Source organism: Mustelus asterias, chromosome 10, assembly GCF_964213995.1.
Source record: "Mustelus asterias chromosome 10, sMusAst1.hap1.1, whole genome shotgun sequence".
NCBI classification, from domain to species: Eukaryota; Metazoa; Chordata; class Chondrichthyes; order Carcharhiniformes; family Triakidae; genus Mustelus; species Mustelus asterias.
This window is the reverse complement of record NC_135810.1, coordinates 11,089,841-11,110,161: the sequence shown is the minus strand read 5'-3', so window position 1 is coordinate 11,110,161 and position 20,321 is coordinate 11,089,841. Positions and strand designations below refer to the sequence as shown.

Below are 20,321 nucleotides of genomic sequence, written 5' to 3'. Positions count from 1 at the left end.
AGCAAACGGCAATATTCAGTAGTTTAAAGGTTGCCGTTAGATAAGGATTTACATCTGTGCCGTGTGCGTTAATTGCTGGGTATTGTCCCATTGTCAGAGGCACGGGGCTGCAGGCGATTTTGCAAACTCTATACAGCCGTGACCTAGAACCTTTGGAAATGTATTTTTAAAAAATGACACCGCCAACAAGAACTCTTAATTTAGACGTGTACCACTTCATCACGGTCACTGGCAGGGGACAGCACACAGACCCGGTGCAATAATGTTTTTGCACTGTTAAAACTGCATTAATGAGAACATCATTTTGGGGAACTAATTATTTCTATTTGTCTTGTGTCATGCTTTATAATTCCACTATATTAGCACAGGCAAAGCAAATTAATTGCTTTTGCAGAAGTTGAATCATTTCCAAGAATGAGTGCAAATTCACTTCCAGGCTCTTAATTACTGGCAGTACATTGTGTCAGAAAATTCTGTTGATCTTCCCCACAGCACCTGGAATAGATCTATATTATATAAATGTATATACGTTTTAATGCTATCTTAACAGAGACGATAGTTTATTATTTTTTGAACATTCATGTGGGGAATGTTCCCTGTACATTGGTCACAAACGCAGTCATCACTTAAAGGGTTAAACCGTAGAGGGGAGAAAAGAACAAATCTCATTGAAGCAAAAAGGCAGTAATTAATGCCTCCCTTAATTGTCTTCATAAAATATTTGCATGTGTCTAATTTGCATAATGTGCATGTATTAATTAATCTTTCAAAGGTATTTTATGCTGAAAGAGGCCAAAACCATTTTTTTTTGTTTTATTCAACACCTAATTGAATATTTATTCTTTTCTTTAAAGAATATTTACAGTGTTCAATGGCCCTGGATCGGTTTTAATTTTTTTTTCATGAGAGCAGCAAAAATTCAAAGTTATTTTATTAAACTGAATATTGCACGTCTGAGTTCCCTCGTATATTGGTGGGGGATGCTTAATAGACCACAAAGCATTGTTCCACCCCCACCTCTCTCTCTCTCTGCCTAATCCACATTGTTTCTAAATTTACCCAGGCCCCAGTAAATTCCTCCCCTGTTGCATAACACACAGCTTGAACTTTATTATGAAGCATTGGTGGGAAAGGTAGCGGAGACCAACTGCAGCTTGGAGCTGGGTTTGACTAATTAAATGGCGTTACAATTCATATTACAAATAATTAATTTTTTTTAAAAACTTAGAACACGGCAAGTATCCCTTTTAATTGGCCTCTGTAGACTATTTTAAGCTATTGAAAGTGTATTAAGCTCTTCCATGAAGGAGGTCTCTACGATGATTCAAGCTGGGGCTTTGACAATGCTAACCTTGTGGAAGATATGACATTTACAAATGAGTGGATTCTGCTTTTCTGGGGTGCAGCGAGATATTTGATGCTGATCATTTTCTCCCTTTGTGGGCGGCACGGTAGCACAGTGGTTAGCACTGCTGCTTCACAGCTCCAGGGTCCCGGGTTCGATTCCCGGCTCGGGTCACTGTCTGTGTGGAGTTTGCACATTCTCCTCGTGTCTGCGTGGGTTTCCTCCGGGTGCTCCGGTTTCCTCCCACAGTCCAAAGATGTGCGGGTTAGGTTGATTGGCCAGGTTAAAAATAGCCCCTTAGAGTCCTGAGATGCGTAGGTTAGTGGGATTAGCGGGTAAATATGTGGGGGTAGGGCCTGGGTGGGATTGTGGTCGGTGCAGACTCGATGGGCCGAATGGCCTCCTTCTGCACTGTAGGGTTTCTATGATTTCTATGAAACAAATACAAGGAGCAATGGGTAAAGCTTAATGTATGTTAATGATGATTTGTTGCCATGTTAGCACTGGGGAGCAATATAGATTCAGCACCTTTCTCCAGCATAGACTACCATTCACCTTTGGGGGGGACGATATTAACCCATATTCCTCTTTAGACTGTAACTCCAATACACTTGCCCCTTTTCCTGTGGGCTGTGTAAAAAAAACACGATCTGCAGGTTATGATATTTTTCAATCAATTTACTCTGTGGAATAGAAATGCCAACTGGATAACCATGAGCACTTAGTGCTTTAATAAAAGTTGTTGTGTGAGAATGATAGGAAAGCGAATCACTTAGGTCTATTTTCATGCACAATGTTTGTTATGTTTCCCCTGGTCTTTCCAGAGAAGAACAAGCTGCATTTATACAGCCGCTTTTTAAAGAAATAAAGCATCCCATATGCTTCATAGGAGCATTTTACAACAAATTTGACATTGAGACATGTGAACAGACATTGATAATGCTGAAAAACAGGGAGGTGTTAAAAGGCATCATAAAGGAGAAAAGAGAGAGGAGTTTTAAGTTTATTTATTGGTGCCACAAGTAGGCTTACACTACATTGCAATGACGTTACTGTGAAAGTCCCCTAGTCACTACACTCTGGCTCCTGTTCGAGTAAACTGAGGGAAAACTTTTGCATGGCCAATGCACCTAACCAGTACTCATTGTTATCTGTTGTTCTTCCATACTATCTCCTCCAACATGCATTTAAAATAACCGCAATGGTCTTCAAGATCAACAACTCTTTGTTCTGTGTCTTCACCTGCAGCTTTATGGCTAATTCCAGGCATTCCCCGAAGCAACCCTCACCACACAAACGAAAAAGGAACACAGTAATATTCAAAGCACAGCTTTATTTTCCAAAACTGCAATGATAAATCAACAAAACAGCCCATACTGAAGTTTAAAAACTACTGTCAGTAATAACAGTCCAAAGCTGTGCGGGTTAGGTTGATTGGCCACGCTAAATTGACCCTTAGTGTCCCGGGCTGTGTGTGTTTGAGGGATTAGCAGGGTAAATATGTGGGGTTTTGGGGATAGGGCCTGGGTGGAATTGTTGTTGGTGCAGACTCGACAGGCCGAATGGCCTCCTTCTGCACTGTAAGGTTACTATGCTTCGATGAAGTGTTGAATATATTGGTATAACATTCCACTGTCAGTATTTTAACAGGAATATTGGCCTGTTTAAAGAACAGAAAACTCAAGACAACAGGTGTATCGCCTGATTTTGTTTTCCCAGAATTAATTTCTGCCTTTAACTTCCAAATTTCAATAATTCCATCTCACATCATTTCTGAAAAATGATGCACAAAAATTCTGACGAAAAATTTTGACAAGCATTTTGGTAAAATTGAAATCTGTAGGGTGATCCCAGAGATCAACGAGAACTCTGACTATAATAATTTCCAGCATTGGATTTGGGCAAATTAGCCCAAAATGTTAAGGTGGTCAGCTTCTAAAGTAACTGACTCTAAATCTGCGATATGGCAGAGGCAATGTGATTATTAATAAGTTTATAAGGATGTATGACGCTATCAAAACCAGAGCATGACTCTAATAGTGGGAATTATACATTTTTAATTACAGCACAGTAATGTTCTCTCTATCATCTTGATCTGGGAGTAGAGTACTTGATCTTCAGTTCAAATTACCAAACAATTAACACTTTGATTCTGGGTTTTTGAACCTGAAAGGTGAGTCTGATCTGACGACAACCCATGCTAGCGGTCAAAGTTTCCTTTTGACCCCACTTTATCTCACATTCCGTGAATAGTTTTGAAGGGAACCATGAATAAAGATGAAAACAGGTGACAATAACTTGCTATTGCAAGAGAAAACTATAAGGAGAGAGATTATTTTTAGATGTCTCTAACTGAAAACAGAGTGAAACTCAACCTTTGTACTGGGGGAATGAAGATCTTTTTTCCCCACTAAGGACAGACAGGCCTGGACTTTTTGATTTGAGTTATAATTGTCACGTGTATTGGAATACAGTTAAAAATATTGTTTCTTGCATGCTATATGGACAGAACTTAGCGTTCATAGAGTACATAGAGGAGAAGGAAAGGAGAGGGTGCAGAATGTAGTGTTACAGTCACAGCTAGGGTGTAGAGAAAGATCAGCTTAATATAAGGTAGATCCATTCAAAAGTCTGATGGCAGCAGGGAAGAGACTGTTCTTGAGTTGGTTGGTACGCGATCTCAGATTTTTGTATCGTTTTCCCAATGGAAGAAGGTGGAAGAGAGAATGTCCGGGGTGTGTGGGGTCCTTAGTTATGCTGGCTGCTTTTTTGAGGCAGCGGGAAGTGTAGAAGGAGTCAATGAATGGGAGGCTGGTTTGCGTGATGGACCAGGCTACATTCACATCCCTTTGCCCTCTGCTCTGGCGTGGGATACAAATCAGTTTCACGCCAGCCTCCAGTGGGTTTTCCAATTCGTCATGGTGGACACCAATGGAAGATCTCGCTGGAAATTCACACTGGTTGTAAAACTGATTTCGCCGACGGGGGTGTAAGTTGCTTTGGAGATGCACTTGAGTATGTTTCAGTCCACCAGTTCCCATCCACTTTGGTTGCACCTTTACAATACTGCATTCAAAACATCCATGTTCGTAATTTCGTGCCAACTCATGCTAAATAATGGACAGTTTTGTAATGGGAGAGGGAGTGCATGTTGACTTGGAATGGATTGAGGCTGCCAAAGGACATTTCACAACCATCAAAAAAGAAGGATCCTCAATCTTTGCTCAATTAAAACCAAAACTTATACGTGTTAGAAGACAACAGTGAAACCTTGACATGCCATTCCTGATTTGGGAGTGTGGATTTGGTAAACTTACTCAATAATTGCTAGACTTTTCTTCATTTACCCTCTGCTTCCCACTTGCGGCCATGGCCATATCCCAGACACCTGGAATAACAGACACTGATTTGATTTGATTTGAGTCCAAAGATGTGCGGGTTAGGTTGATTGGCCAGGTTAAAAATTGCCCCTTAGAGTCCTGAGATGCGTAGGTTAGTGGGATTAGCGGGTAAATATGTGGGTGTAGGGCTTGGGTGGGATTGTGGTCGGTGCAGACTCAATGGGCCGAATGGCCTCCTTCTGCACTGTAGGGTTTCTATGATTCTTTCTATGATTTATTATTGTCACATATTTAGTATACCGTGAAAAGTATCGTTCCTTGCATGCTATACAGACAAAGCATAGCATTCATAGAGAAGGAAAGGAGAGAGTGCAGAATGTAGTGTTACAGTCATAGCTTTGTTAGAGAGTTTAAAAGAGTTAGAATGAAGTTTTAGAAGCATAGAGCGAGAGTAAAAGATAAAATTATAAGGTATGCTGGGCACAGCTTGCAAGAAGTTGCCTTGCTCCGGTGCCATCTTGGTTGTATAGTTTTAGTTTGCAATGCCTCTGTAGCCAAGTGAACAAAGGAAAGACCCATGATGAGGTATGGACATAATATTAAATTCACTGATTCTTTGCTGCCAATGGGAAGAGGTAGAACAGATTGGCGAGCTGGTTTAGTTTGGATTAGCCTTTGGGACTGAGACAGGATTTTATTTAACGGGGGCTCAGCAACTCAGTAGGACGTGCGAATGATTTAAAATAATGGTGAGAATGAAGCTTGGCAAAGAGAATGACTGATCAGGGAAGGCCTTGTACCATTTTTTGTCTCAGGGTGGGATTTTCTGTCCCTTCTGCCGTCGGGATGTTCTGATTCCGGCGTGGATGACCGCTGTGGCGGTTTCCCTGATGGCGGGGCGGGTAGACATTACAGCGAGGCCGGAAGATCCCGCCAGCAGCCAATGGCGAGCTGCCTCTGCCACTGGAAAACCTGCTGCATCGGGGCTGGAAAATCCCACCCACAGTCCATAGTCTGATGGATCAGCATGATTATATCATCGCACTGCACGCTTCCAAACCACCAAAAGAAAAGTTTACTTTTCTACATATGTTATAGCTCCAATTTTAAACCTTGCTTTGTTTAAGTGCAGCTCAACGCCACACCAGTGTAGTAACCTTTAGATAGTGTTACGACGCACAGGTGATTTTTACCTCTGTGCAATTTTGGAACCACCCAACGGAATATACCTTGCCTCGTAATCTTATACAAGTGTTTGTGAGGTAATAGGATGCTACTGGTTTTGGTAAATTAAAGCAGGATCTGACACTCTCTGTCATGAACAATTAACAGGTCTTTATTTTAAAACTGGTAACAACCTTATTAAAACAATTAACAAACGGAATAAACTCTCCAATAGAATGCTGTTTGAATATTACAAGACTCATTCAGGAATAGCAGAATACAACATTACAGAATTTAGTCACTCTCAAGTAAGATACAAACAGGTGTCTTTGGAAATATGACCTTTCTTTCAATGATGCTCATGTCTGGAACCCTTTCTGGGTTGGTATCTCTCTCTATTCTGATGGTGTTCTATGAAGATATACAGGCAACTGTAGGATTTACATGAGAGCCTCGCCGTTTCCTCCTTCCGACTTAAGAGGTGGCAAACATTCTCTGCCAGTCATTCCCCCTTGTCCGGGTTTATATCCTTGGAATAACCTCACAGTATTCCTGTGACCTGAATGGCTTGAGGCTGTCACATTTGAATTCCATTGGTTCTGTGCCTCTGTGTGCTTGCTTTAAACTCATTGGTCCAAATCAAAAGCCTGTTTTGGTTAGGTTGGAACACTGACTACTAGGCTTTGACACAAATGTTGCAAAGACCTGCTTCTGCAGCCTGCTCCTGCACTTTAAAATCCACAGAGAGACTCATGTTTTTTTAAAGAGACAATGCAATATGATTTCTTCTGTTTGTTCTTAGCATTTCTTTTCACTATTTCCATTTTCAAACACGGCAGTTAAAACCTTACATATGCAACTTCACAACAATGGTTATCTCCCAACGCCACAGTGGGATCACACTGACGAAGCCACCAACACGCTGACTGAGTGTTGCGGTAGCGGCTTAGACTCCCAGCCCTAGTCACTGTTCTGCCTGGCTAGTTTTCAACCTCCTTCCCTGCTCTCAAAAGACACGTCAGCAACAGAAGATTGTGCAACGCTACACCGCACATTGCAGGACAATGAGATAAAGGGCTATAATACAGGAACAATGCTGAGCTCAAGTATCACAGGTTCTGGCCTGCAGGTGTTTTGTAATAGTAGGACAAGTGTGTCATGAAAGCTACCTTTGGTTTGTAAAAAGTATCTATTGTGTGTAGGGTCCATTGAGCAGCTTACATTGTTCCTGAAATGACAGCCTCATTTTTATGTTGCATAAATGAGGGCATATTTCCATTAATCACTAATTACTCAATTATAAGAGTTACAGCAGTCTGTAAGACTAATTCATCTTTCAGAAAATTTGGATCGAGTTAATTAAAAGCCATACACGTATTTTGCAGTTGGCATTTTATTGAGCAGAGCATAACTTGGATGCACACCATTCACTTGTCCACCACACATTATAATCCAACCGCAAGTGTTTGAAAGTTTAGTGAACAGAATGTGATGTGATTAATGTAACTGCAAAATAATCTCATTGTCACACACTGTGGAAGCATTGTGTGGCCTCAGTTATAAAACTCTATTCTAGGAGCTAACTAAAGAATGGCATGGTGGCACAGTGGTTAGCACTGCTGCCTCACAGCGTCAGGGACCTGGGTTCAATTCCCGACTTGGGTCACTGTCTGTGTGGAGTCTGCACGTTCTCCCTGTCTCCGCGTGTGTTTCCTCCAGGTGCTCTGGTTTCCTCCCGCACTCCAAAGATGTGCGGGTTAGGTTGATTGGCCATGCTAAATTGCCCTGGAGCGTCAGGGGGATTAGCAGGATATATACTTGGGGTTATGGAGATAAGGCCTGGGTGGGATTGTGGTCGGTGCAGACTCGATGGGTCAAATGGCCTCCCTCTGTGTTGTAGGGATTCTACGACTGATTTGTTCCTCTACTAAGTATGGGCTTGAATCCTTAGGATTGGCATGGGGGGGGGGGGGGGGACTGTCCGAAGAGTTGGCAGGGAACATGTCCCCTCTGAATCCTACAGCCCGACTGCTATTTTACGCTCTTAGTGAATGTTGATTGGCATAATCATAGAATCCCTACAGTACAGAAGGAGGCCATTTGGCCCATCAAGTCTGTACCGATCCCAATCCCACCCAGGTCCTATTCCCGTAACCCACACATTTACTCTGTTAATCCCCCTGACACCAGGGTCAATTTCACATGGCCAATCAACCTAACCCGCACATCTTTGGACTGTGGGAGGAAACTGAAGCACCCAGAGGAAACCCACGTAGACACGGGGAGAACGTGCAAACTCGACACAGACAGTGACCGGAGGTTGGACTCGAACCTGGGTCCCTGGCGCTGTGAGAATCCTGTTAAGGGAAACAACTCATAACAATATTAAGGAAACAACCAGCAAGTGGCTATTAAACAGGCATTAAAGGGCCATCTTTGGGGCAAAGGTGGACTTCTCGACGTAAACTTGCCCATCCCAATGCAAAATCACTGCAAGGTTGGGGCAGGCAGGGACCCGGAGGGAATCCTGTCCATGCAGTTTCAGGCTCAAGAACCACTAGGAGGGGGTGGTCTAAAATTCTGGTAATGGATTAACGATGGCTTATATAGTTCTTGTTCAAATTGCCCACTGTAGACCATCGTGTATCTGCCTGAATGTACGCAAGTAAACTTTTCTTCTCAACACACAGAATTATACAGAAGAGCATAGAGAAAGCCCATTTGGCCCAATAAAGACGTGGCAGTGTTAATACTCCACTCAAACTTTCTCCCATCCATCTTGTCTATCTACCAGCATTTCCCTTCATTTATTTCTCCTTCATGTGCTTATCTAGCTTACCTATAAATACACCATACTGTGCTGGCCTCAACCATTTCATGTGATAGCGACTTTGACACTCTTGCAGTTTATGAGGAACTTTCTCCTGTTCCCCAACTTGTTTCTTGCCGCCTACAAATATTGTCATTCTCCAATCTTGCCGATGTTTTCGGTCAAAATGGCAGAGATTCTGCTCTCAGGATGGAGGCTGGTTTGATGAAGAAACAGAATAAGTAACCTGTGCAGAAGAAGGAATTTGTACACAATGAGGATTCCACCATTTTGGCTAATTCTGACTTCGTGGTTATTCAATGTCATCGCCACCTGTCTATAATACAAGACAAAAGTCATACAGTCACAGAGGTATACAGCACAGAAAAGACCCTTTGGCCCATCGCTTGCACACTGGTCAAACACAGTCACCCAACAATTCTAATCCCATTTTCCAGCACTTGGCCCATAGCCTTGTTTGTCTTGGCATCATAAGTGCGCATCTAAATATTTATTTAGTGTTATGGGGGTCTCTGCCTCCACCACCCTTTCAGGCAGCGAGTCCCAGACTCCCACCACCCTCCGGGTGAAAAAGTCTTTCCTCACATCCCCTCCTGCCCCTTCTCATAAATCTATGCCCCCTGGTCATTGATCCCTCCACCAAGGGGAAAGAATTATTTCTGTCTATTCTATCTATATCCCTCATACTCTCATACATCTCAATTATGTCCCCACCTCAATCCTGCTGTAAATCTGTGTCGCTTCACGTGTGAGTGCTGCTCTTTTTAGATAGTTTCCCACATAACAGAGGGATCTTTGAAATGTACTCTAATCAGGAAAAAGGCATTTTATTCTACATCTTGCATGGTTGCTGTCTATTGACAAGTGGATCCTTTGATACCCAGCTTCAAGTTTGCTACCTGGCCCTGTTGCGAAATTACCCAAATCGTGAAATGCGAAACGCAGAGCAGGCTGGCTATGGTCTGCAATAAAAATGCAATTTGATTCCGTCACTGTGAAACAACGGTCTCTATAATCAGCACAAGAGTCACTCAAGTAGCTCCATATTATTGCTCAAGTGCGCGGTGAGATTCGTTGGGTCACACTCCATTTTATTTTTGAAAGAATTATCTCACCCTTTAATGAATTTTACACAGCATCTCTGTACTCAGTGCTTGAATAAAAATCACAAGAATGCAATGCCTTGGAGGTTTATGGCAAACTGCTTTAATTAGTCCTGCTGCTGTCTTTTCCCGGAATTGCTTAGATTCTGTTGACACAAGGCACAACAACAGTAGCCAAGTCCGTAAGGTAAGAGAAAATATTCATTAAAAAAAATGAGGGGCCAACTGTTCGACTTGCTCTCTTTAGTGACATGTTCTCTCAGTGTCTATTTATAAGTTTGCAACATACTTTTAATGGCAATTGTGATCTTGATGGGGACATTAAACTTTGAGGTGGTTCCCCTTTATGACATAATTCTTAAACATTTTCCCATGCTAAAAATTAAACCCCCATCGGCGATGTTTCCTGCCTCGAATCCAGAGCACTCCTTTGCACCTTCCTGTCAATGTCTCTGTCTAAAATTCCTAATGGCTTAAAAGCAAACACAAAATTTGTTTTTACAATCCTGGCTCATCTCTAATTAGCCGCTTCCTGTTTTAAGTAATCTAAATAAAAGGGGCTAGGAATCTGCAACAGATGTTCCCCGATGTTTGTTTGCTTTTTATTTTGACTTCTCCCGGCTGTGTTATCAGCTACTGATGGAACATTACCACTTGTTTGTCATCAACTTCTTTTGTGTTCCTTGGAAAAAAAAATGATTAGCACATCAGGTTATAGCATGACTGTGAAATGAATTATGCTTCTCTTTTCTCCTCTAGGCACAGTAGCATTTTAAAAATAAACCACAGCTTTCCGATACATTAAAATGAGTCATGCTGCATCTAATAGATGCTGTAAATGGTTGTATGACAAGCGGGGGTCAAATGCGTTCAGACCAGCACGTAGCTCTGATCTTTCAAATGGACAGGACACCTCTTCCATTCCAGGTGTGAGCGAAAGGTGCCAGATAACCCTGTCCTCTTGCCCATCGTCGAACTAAAGAACCATAGAAGCGCTACAGTGCAGAAGGAGGCGGTTCGGCCCATTGAGTCTGCACCGACTCGCCAAAAGAGTGTCTTACCCAGACCCACCCCTCCGCCCTGTCCTTATTACCCCACGCTTTCACCATGGCTAATCCAGCTAATCTACACATTTTGGGACACTAAGGGGCAGTTTAGCATGGCCAATCCATCTAACCTGCACATTAATGGACACTAAGGAGCAATTTAGCATGGCCAATCCACCTAACCTGCACATCTTGGGACACTAAATGACAATTTAGCATGGTCAATCCACCTAACCTACACATTTTTGGACACTAAGGGGCAAATTAGCATGGCCAATGCACCTAACCTGAACATCTTTAGACTCTGATAGGAAACCGGAGCACCTGGAGGAAACCCATGCAGACACAGGGAGAACGTGCAAACACCACACAGACAGTCACCCAAGTCTGGAATTGAACCTGCGTCCTGGTGATGTGGAGCAGCAGTACTAGCCACTGTGCCGCCTACTGTGCCACCTACTGTGCCACCATGCCACCCCAGGCAATTTCAGTCACTTCACCATTGGTGGGTGTGCCTTTGGCTGCTTGGGCTCTAACCTCTGGAGTTCTCTCCCTAAACTGCTCTGCCTCTCCTCCTCTCCCTTTTTTTTCAATCGGCCCCTTAAAGCCAATATTTTTTGTTCACCTGTCTGAATATTTAAGAAAGGGAATAGAAATGACCCTGGTAATTATAGGCCGGTTAGTCTTACTTCGGTGGTCGGTAAGTTGATGGAAAAGGTCCTTAGGGATAGGATTTACGACCATTTAGAAAGATGCAGCTTAATCCGGGATAGTCAGCATGGATTTGTGAAGGGCAGGTCTTGCCTCACAAATTTGATAGAATTTTTTGAGGAGGTAACTAAGTGTGTAGATGAAGGTAGTGCAGTTGATGTCATATACATGGATTTTAGTAAGGCGTTTGATAAAGTCCCCCATGGTCGGCTTATGAAGAAAGTAAGGATGTGTGGGATAGAGGGAAGTTTGGCCGATTGGATAGGTAACTGGCTATCTAACAGAAGACAGAGGGTGGTGGTGGATGGAAAATTTTCAGACTAGAAACCGGTTACCAGCCACAGGGATCAGTGCTTGGTCCTCTGCTATTTGTAATTTTTATAAATGACTTGGAGGAGGGGGCTGAAGGGTGGATCAGTAAATTTGCTGATGACACCAAGATTGGTGGAGTAGTGGATGAGGTGGAGGGCTGTTGTAGGCTGCAAAGAGATGTAGATAGGATGCAGAGCTGGGCTGAAAAATGGCAAATGGAGTTTAACCCTGACAAATGCGAGGTGATTCATTTTGGTAGGACGAATTTAAATGTGGAGAGATCTTGGGGTTCATATCCATAGATCTCTGAAGGTTGCCACTCAAGTGGATAGAGCCGTGAAGAAGGCCTATAGTGTGTTGGCGTTCATTAACAGGGGGTTTGAGTTTAAGAGCCGTGGGGTTATGCTGCAACTGTACAGGACCTTGGTGAGACCACATTTGGAATATTGTGTGCAGTTCTGGTCACCTCACTACAAGAAGGATGTGGAGACACTGGAAAGAGTGCAAAGGAGATTTACCAGGATGCTGCCTGGTTTGGAGGGTAGGTCTTATGAGGAAAGGTTGAGGGAACTTGGGCTTTTCTCTTTGGAGTGGAGGAGGTTGAGAGGAGACTTGATAGAGGTTTATAAGATGATGAGGGGGATAGATAGAGTGAACGTTCAAAGACTATTTCCTCAGGTGAATGGAGCGGTAACTAGGGGGCATAACTATAGGGTTCATGGTGGGAGATATAGGAAGGATGTCCGAGGTAGGTTTTTTACTCAGAGAGTGGTTGGGGTGTGGAATGAACTGCCTGCAGGGATAGTGGAGTCAGAAACTTTAGGAACATTTAATCAGCTATTGGATAGGCACATGGAGTACTTCGGGATGATAGGGAGGAAATAGCTTGATCTGGGTTTCAGACAAAGCTCGGCACAACATCGTGGGCCGAAGGGCCTGTTCTGAGCTGTACTGTTCTATGTTCTCTAATATCCCTTTATGTGCTTAGTATCAAACTTCATTTGTCAGATGCTCCTGTGAAGCACTTTGTGATACAATGCTGTTGTGTAAAATAAAAAAGCTGCCAGAAAGAACCCATTGGCTATAAAGCTGGAAATGTGGCTTATTAAGTCCTATTTTCAGCGAGTACAGATTTTATATTAAGCTGAATGGCTGTAAACTCTGATATGACTGAAATTCTAATGTAAAAATCTAAGGGGCCTTATCTGGTCGAACCATGGCAGGTGGGATATATTTTACAATTGACACCTTCAAGTCGAGGTACATTCATCCATCTGTGAGGAGCCTTATGTAAGCATGCTGATGGAGGATGTGTCAACTTTTATATCGTCCACAATGGCAGCAGATTAAATCTCGCTATTCTTTTTTAATTTGATTTTTATTCATTATTATCACAGGTATAGGTGTCCAATGAAAAGTATTGTTTCTTGCGTGCTTTACAGACAAGGCATACCATACATAGGGAAGGAAAGGAGAGAGTGCAGAATGTAGTGTTCCAGTCATAGCTAGGGTGTAGAGAAAGATCAACTTAATATAAGGTAGGTCCATTCAAAAGACTGATGGCAGCAGGGAAGAAGCTGTTCTCGAGTCAGTTGGACCATGACCTCAGACTTTTGTATCTTTTTCCTGATGTAAAAAGGTGGAAGAGAGAATGTCCGGTGTGTGGGTGGGGTCCTTGATTACGCTGGCTGCTTTATTGAGGCAGTGGGAAGTGCAGACGGAGTCAATGGATGGGAGGCTGGTTTACAACCCTTTGTAGTTTCTTGTGGTCTTGGTCAGAACAGGAGTCATACCAAGCTGTGATACAACCAGAAAGGATGCTTTCTATGGTGCATCTGTAAAAATTGGTGAGAGTTGCCGAGGACATGCCAAATTTCCTTAGCCTCCTAAGAAAGTAGAGGTGTGAGTGGGCTTTCTTAACTATAGCGTTTGCATGGAGGAACCAGAACAAGTTGGTGATCTGGACACCGAGAAACTCTTGACCATTTCCACTTCGTCACTGTTGATGTAGAATGAAATGCCTTACAAATCTATTAGTAAATGCCTTTCTGCACTAGACTCCTAAATATTCAAATTCTGGCGGCCAAATAATTTATTCTGTACTTGAAAGATGAAATAGCAACACTGAGAAGAACTGAATGATGAGACATCAAATCAATCTCAGAAACAATGAAGGTGTCCTGATGTCCCACAAATCACACTAGTGATTTAACTGTCGGTAAAAGCCTCTTTCTGGTTGCACTTCAAAGGGGAAAAAGAAATTACACAGCTGTGAGGAAAGGGCGGGGAATTCGGATTAATCTGATAGTCTTTCAGAGGGCTGACATGGGTGTGATGGGCCAAATGACCACCTCCTGTGCCATCACCTATTGTATCAGTCTGCAATTCCTATGGAGAGTTACCGTCTTTACTGTTGAGAAATTGAACGGATGTCTGTCAGCCTGCAACACAAAATTGTCTCAGCTTATTATGGGGTGTCGCACCCCTGTACAGTGTAAAGCACTGCCACTCCAATTCAGGATGTGGAGATGCTGGCGTTGGACTGGGGTAAGCACAGTAAGAAGTCTCACAACACCAGGTTAAAGTCCAACAGACTTTTTGGTGGCACAAGCTTTCGGAGTGTCGCTCCTTCTTCAGGTGAGTGAGGAGTTGTGTTCACAAACAGGGCATATATAGACACAAACTCAATTTACAAGATAATGATTGGAATGCGAGCCTTTACAGGTAATCAAGTCTTAAAGGTACAGACAATGTGAGTGGAGAGAGGGTTAAGCATAGGTTAAAGATATGTGTATTGTCTCCAGCCAGGACAGTTAGTGAGATTTTGCAAGCCCAGGTAAGTCATGGTGGTTACAGATAGTGTGACATGAACTCAAGATCCAGGTTGAGGCTGTCCTCGTGTGCGGAACTTGGCTATCAGTTTCTGCTCAGCGATTCTGCGTTGTCGTGTATCGTGAAGGCCGTCTTGGAGAATGCTTTACCCGAAGATCAGAGGCTGAATGCCTGTGACTGCTGAAGTGTTCCCCGACAGGAAGCGAACACTCCTGCCTGGTGATTCAGAGCATAATATGGTTTTAAATATCTCTACCGCAACAATAGGACTCTGGATCTGTCCTTGATGGAGTTTAGAAGGATGAGGGGTGATCTCATTGAAACTGACAGAATATTGAAAGGCTCGGATAGAGTGGATGTGGTGAAGATGTTTCCAAGGGCACAGCCTCAGAGTAAGGGGACAAACCTTTAGAATTGAGATGAGGAGGAATTTCTTCAGCCAGCAGGTGGTGAAAGTGTGAAATGCATTGCCACAGAAGGCTGTGGAGGCCAGGTCATGGAGTGTACTTAAGACAGAGATAGATAGGTTCTTGATTGGAAAGGGATCAAATGTTATTGGGAAACTGCAGGAGAATGGGGATGAGAAACTTATCTGCCATGAATGAATGGTGGAGCAGACTCGATGGGCCAAATGGCCTAATTCTGCTCCTATATTTGATTTGATTTATTATTGTCACATGTATTAACATATAGTGAAAACCATAGAACCATAGAACCATAGAAAATTACAGCTCAGAAACAGGCCTTTTGGCCCCTCTTGTCTGTGCCGAACCATTTTTTGCCTAGTCCCACTGACCTGCACTTGGACCATATCCCTCCACACCCCTCTCATCCATGAACCCGTCCAAGTTTTTCTTAAATGTTAAAAGCATTTACCACTTTATCCGGCAGCTCATTCCACACTTTCTTAAATGTTAAAAGCATTTACCACTTTATCCGGCAGCTCATTCCACACTCCCACCACTCTCTGCGTGAAGAAGCCCCCCCTAATATTCCCTTTAATCTTTTCTCCTTTCACCCTTAACCCATGCCCTCTGGTTTTTTTCTCCCCTAGCCTCAGTGGAAAAAGCCTACTTGCATTCACTCTATATGTACCCATCAAAATCTTATACACCTCTATCAAATCTCCCCTCATTCTTCTACGCTCCAGGGAATAAAGTCCCTACCTATTCAATCTCTCTCTGTAACTCAGCTTCTCAAGTCCCGGCAACATCCTTGTGAACCTTTTCTGCACTCTTTCCACCTTATTTACATCCTTCCTGTAACTAGGTGACCAAAACTGTACACAATACTCTAAATTCGGCCTCACCAATGCCCTATATAACCTTACCATAACACTCCAACTTTTATAGTCGATACTCCGATTTATAAAGGCCAATGTACCAAAGGCACTCTTTACGACCCTATCCACCTGTGACGTCACTTTTAGGGAATTCTGTACCTGTATTCCCAGATCCCTCTGTTCAACTACACTCTTTGGTTTGTCCTTCCAAAGTGCAATATCTCACACTTGTCTGCGTTAAGTTCCAGTATTGTTTCTTACGCGCTATATAGACAAAGCGTACCATTCATAGAAAAGGAAATGAGAGAGTGCAGAATGTAGTGTTACAGTCATAGCTAGAGAAAGATCAACTTAATGCAAGGTAAGTCCATTCAAAAGTTTGACAGCAGCAGAGAAGAAGCTGTTCTTGAGTCGGTTGGTATGTGACCTCAGACTTTCGTATCTGGGCGTAACACTGAAACTCAGTCCATGCATTGTTGATTGAATTTAGGTCACCGCTTTGTTTTTGTTTTTTTTTGTTTCAGATGGAAGGATGTATCTGAAGTCATCTGTCATGTACTGAGATAGCTGCAAGTGGCACGCCACATGACACAAAAAGACAATTAGGAACACGAAAGAAACAATGTAAAAAAAAATAAAGACAAAATACTGTCCTCTACGAACAAGCGGGTTAACAGCGCTTTCGAGACAGCTTTACCCAGTCTGCATAACTATGTTACGGTGCCATCCATGAAACGTTTGATGTATTACGACGACAGTCCTCTCGCAGCAACTGACTTCGATGGAAGAACTTTCTGAAGCAGATGCTGTGGCTGAAGCTTAAATGACCAAACTCAAACAGTGACTGACTTCAGGAGGTCACTACTTGGCAGGCACACATGAATTAAGTGGCTCAAACGTGAGCTTTGTGTTTTGTCTTTTGGACTAAATTAAGAGCAGTGCTGACGAGTACAATGTTAAGCACATCACGCAAAAAAAAAGAGGAAAATACTCACCAGTAGTCAAAAAGAAGCGAACGCATTTTTCTTTTCAAATGTCTATTGCTCCCTCCTCCCCCTCTCTCACTCCCTCTTTTTATTCTGACCGTCGCTGTGTTTCATAGCTCCCGAACTTCCTGAATTCAATGGAATTTAACTGATAGGGCTGAGAGGGCTATTAAAAATCAAACACTACATCGATGTTGTACGTTTCGACTGGGCAAAGAGAGAAAGCCACATTGGGTATTCAGGCAAGACTTATAGAAGAGAGGCCTAACATTGAGATTTCTCAACCTTAGGAAGCAAAAATCTGGAAAAAAGAGACACACAATAAATGAAAGTGAATGTAAGTTGTTTTAAAAGTCACAAAAGATATATATTTGTGCACTCCACCCCCTGATATGTATCTGTGAATACTTTTTGCTTCTTTGAACCAAACTACTGGTCGGTGTGTATATATGAGGCAGTAGATTACTAGAGAATAAAAACTACACAGTACTTTTGAAATTTAGATGCTGATATGTTTTGTCACTCTATTTGTTCCAGAAACTGCAAATTTTTTTTGTGATGAAGCTCATTAACGAAGCATGCAGGCATGTAAATATTTGTTCTCAAGTCACAGTATTACTGATCGGAATCCTTGGCGTCTGCTGTGCGCCTCTGCAGAAACAGCACGGTGGGTCGCAAGTTCCTCTCTGCCTGCCACTCATGTGAGGAGAGCTTGTCTCCAACTCTCTGATACAGAACTGATGATATTAATTAAGATTTGTGGCGGTTGCGGTGAGTTGGCTCAAAATGCCACAGAAATGTTTTTCGTTTTTATTTTCCAATTATTATTTTTGCGTCACCTTGAAGCGTTACTCTTCAAAAAAAATAGGAACTTTGCAACACTTGATGTAACAGTTGAAAAAAAACCTAGCTGAGTGGTGAGTTAAAAGTCTGTATTCTCCCTGTGTAATAGGGAAGGATGGTTATGTGTAATTATCACTGTCTTTGATAAACTGTGTGTTCACCTTTGTGCAAATAATTGGAAGTAAACTCCAACACAGTGCTAATTTGCTAGTGTAGCTTTTTCTCTTCATTTTGCCTTTGTTGACTGCCATGGTAACCCTTAAAAGACCGTCCTTGCAAACGAAAAACAAACGGCCACTGTTGACAACAGTTCAAAGGAAGCTAGTCCTTGGGGAAGATGTTTCCATTAGTAGGAGAGACTAGGACCCGAGGGCACAGCCTCAGAGTAAAGGGACGACCCTTTAGAACTGAGATGAGGAGGAATTTCTTTAGCCAGAGGGTGGTGAATCTGTGAAATTCATTGCCACAGAGGGCTATGGAGGCCAGGTCATTGAGTGCATTTTACACCGATAGATAGGTTCTTGATTGGTAAGGGGATCAAAGGTCACAGGGAAAAAGCAGGAGAATGGAGTTGAGAAACTTACTCGCCATGATTGAATGGCGGAGCAGACTCAATGGGCCGAACAGCCTAATTCTGCTCCTATATCTTATGGTCATATGGTCTAAGTCAAACTGCACCTTATTGTACTCCATCATTTTTCTTGGTCATTGGTGAACTTTGAACCATCAGACCAGACAAGCTGATAGGTGTTACAGAGCCCTCTGAATTCACAGCTCGATAAATACTTTCCCTTGCCAAAGGATCAATCTGACTGGCCTTGTGAAATCTGACTCCATCTGTCAAGCATTTTGTTTAAAAAAAACAAGGGCATAAGAATGAGAAAAGATGTATTGGTCTTGAAATCACAGCTCAGAAATGTAGCAGAAAGGGTGGGGTGATGGGGGATGGGTGGAATGATCAAGGTTGTTACAAACCTGACTGGATCCAACAGTTCATTTTCCAAATGGAAGCAAGACCATCCAGGTTTTTAAAATGGGAATTCTGAATTAGCCAGACTCCGGAAGCTGGAAACAAGGTACCTTTTGAATATCCAAAGAAGTCGGCATGAGGCTTTGTATTCAGGTGGTGATTATGGCATGATATCTGAAAGAAAAGATGATGCATAACCGTTGCACCCACATAATAACTGAAGGCAGTATCTGACAGCTGAAGGGATGCCGATCTTCTCTTGCCCTCCCACTACCCTAATCTGCAGGCATAGTATCTCAAAGAGTTGCAAGAAGGGAGAATTAGAAAGGGAGCTCCTTGTTTTTCTAGCAGCGATGGTCTTGAAAGGGTTAACAGCCGTCTTGATGTGCATTCTGGTAAGGAAAGCCAACTTAATTGTCCATGTGATCTTTATTTTTAAGACGAGAGAGAAAAAAAATATAAAAACTCTTAACCGAGCATTTGTTGTTCCTCAGCTCCTTGCATAGAGACTTTACTTTAGCGTAGATCACCCTCGGACAATTACCAAACAGGACATTCCCCATTCCCTCATAGATTTAGTGCAATTGTGATGACTCGCATCTCAACAGTTAACATGCTACTGTCAAGACATTAGACAAAACCATATTCTACCAATCTAAATCAGACATTCCCACATTCCAGTTGGCACACGGTGGCTGGCACTTTGATGGTTAGTGGCCTATCATCTTTTGTTGAGCTGTTTAAGATGCCAGATACTTCTGGTGTTGAAAACAGAAGTGAAAAAAGGGTAAAAGGAAGCTTACAGGAACCCAATTACTAGAGGGGGTTTCAAAAGAAAGAATATTTTAGAATATTATTGCAAGTTTTCAAGGGAAAAAAGTCATAGGAAGGTTGTGCTGTAGTTTTTTTTAATTACTCCAGTTTTATTGTTTATTAAGCTCTGTTCATTGACTCTCAATACAATACATTTTCCCGTTATTGTTTATATACTTTTTATCTCAAGCATTTTAATGTTTAGCTATCCTGTATTATAACCACATTTTTGCTCTATGCAAGCCCTTGGAACAGAACACACTCATCTTCAACTAAGACATACGAAAATTGTCTATTTTTATCTATATATTTAAAGTTTTCTAAAAAAAAAAGGTTATTACGAATTTTGTTGTACAAAATCTGTACAAAAAAAATCTGTTTTTACATCATAATGCAAGAAATCGAGATTTTTCTATGGTAGCTTAGTTATTTGAGCCTGGTTTAAATGTGAGAACCACGTTTACTGTATTGTATTTAATTTTCTTTCTTTTCAACAATCTGCTAATAAAATTGTCTGAAATCTCCATATGATGTCCACAAGTTTATTTGTTTCCTTCCTCGGGCAGCTTTTCAAGTACATTTCAAGATATCTGCCCTGGCTGAGCTTTTTCCTGTAAGTAGGAAGTTACTCAAACACAAAGGATGTCTCCAGGGCTATGGGGAAAGAGGTATGGAATGGGACTAAATTCGGATGCTTTTTTATGGAGCTGGGACAAATATCATAAGCTGAACCTACCTTTGGG

General features: G+C 42.2%; 1 protein-coding gene across 1 annotated transcript in view; it reads left to right on the top strand.

The window, feature by feature from the left end:
* Window positions 1-20,102, top strand: part of LOC144499987 (dachshund homolog 1-like) — a 370,810-nt gene extending 350,708 nt beyond the window's left edge. The window contains exon 13 of the mRNA XM_078222724.1: window positions 16,491-20,102. Coding sequence (XP_078078850.1) covers window positions 16,491-16,528 — 38 coding nt within the window. The 3' untranslated portion in view covers window positions 16,529-20,102. The remainder of the gene's footprint in view (window positions 1-16,490) is intronic.
* Window positions 20,103-20,321: the final 219 nt, after the last annotated feature.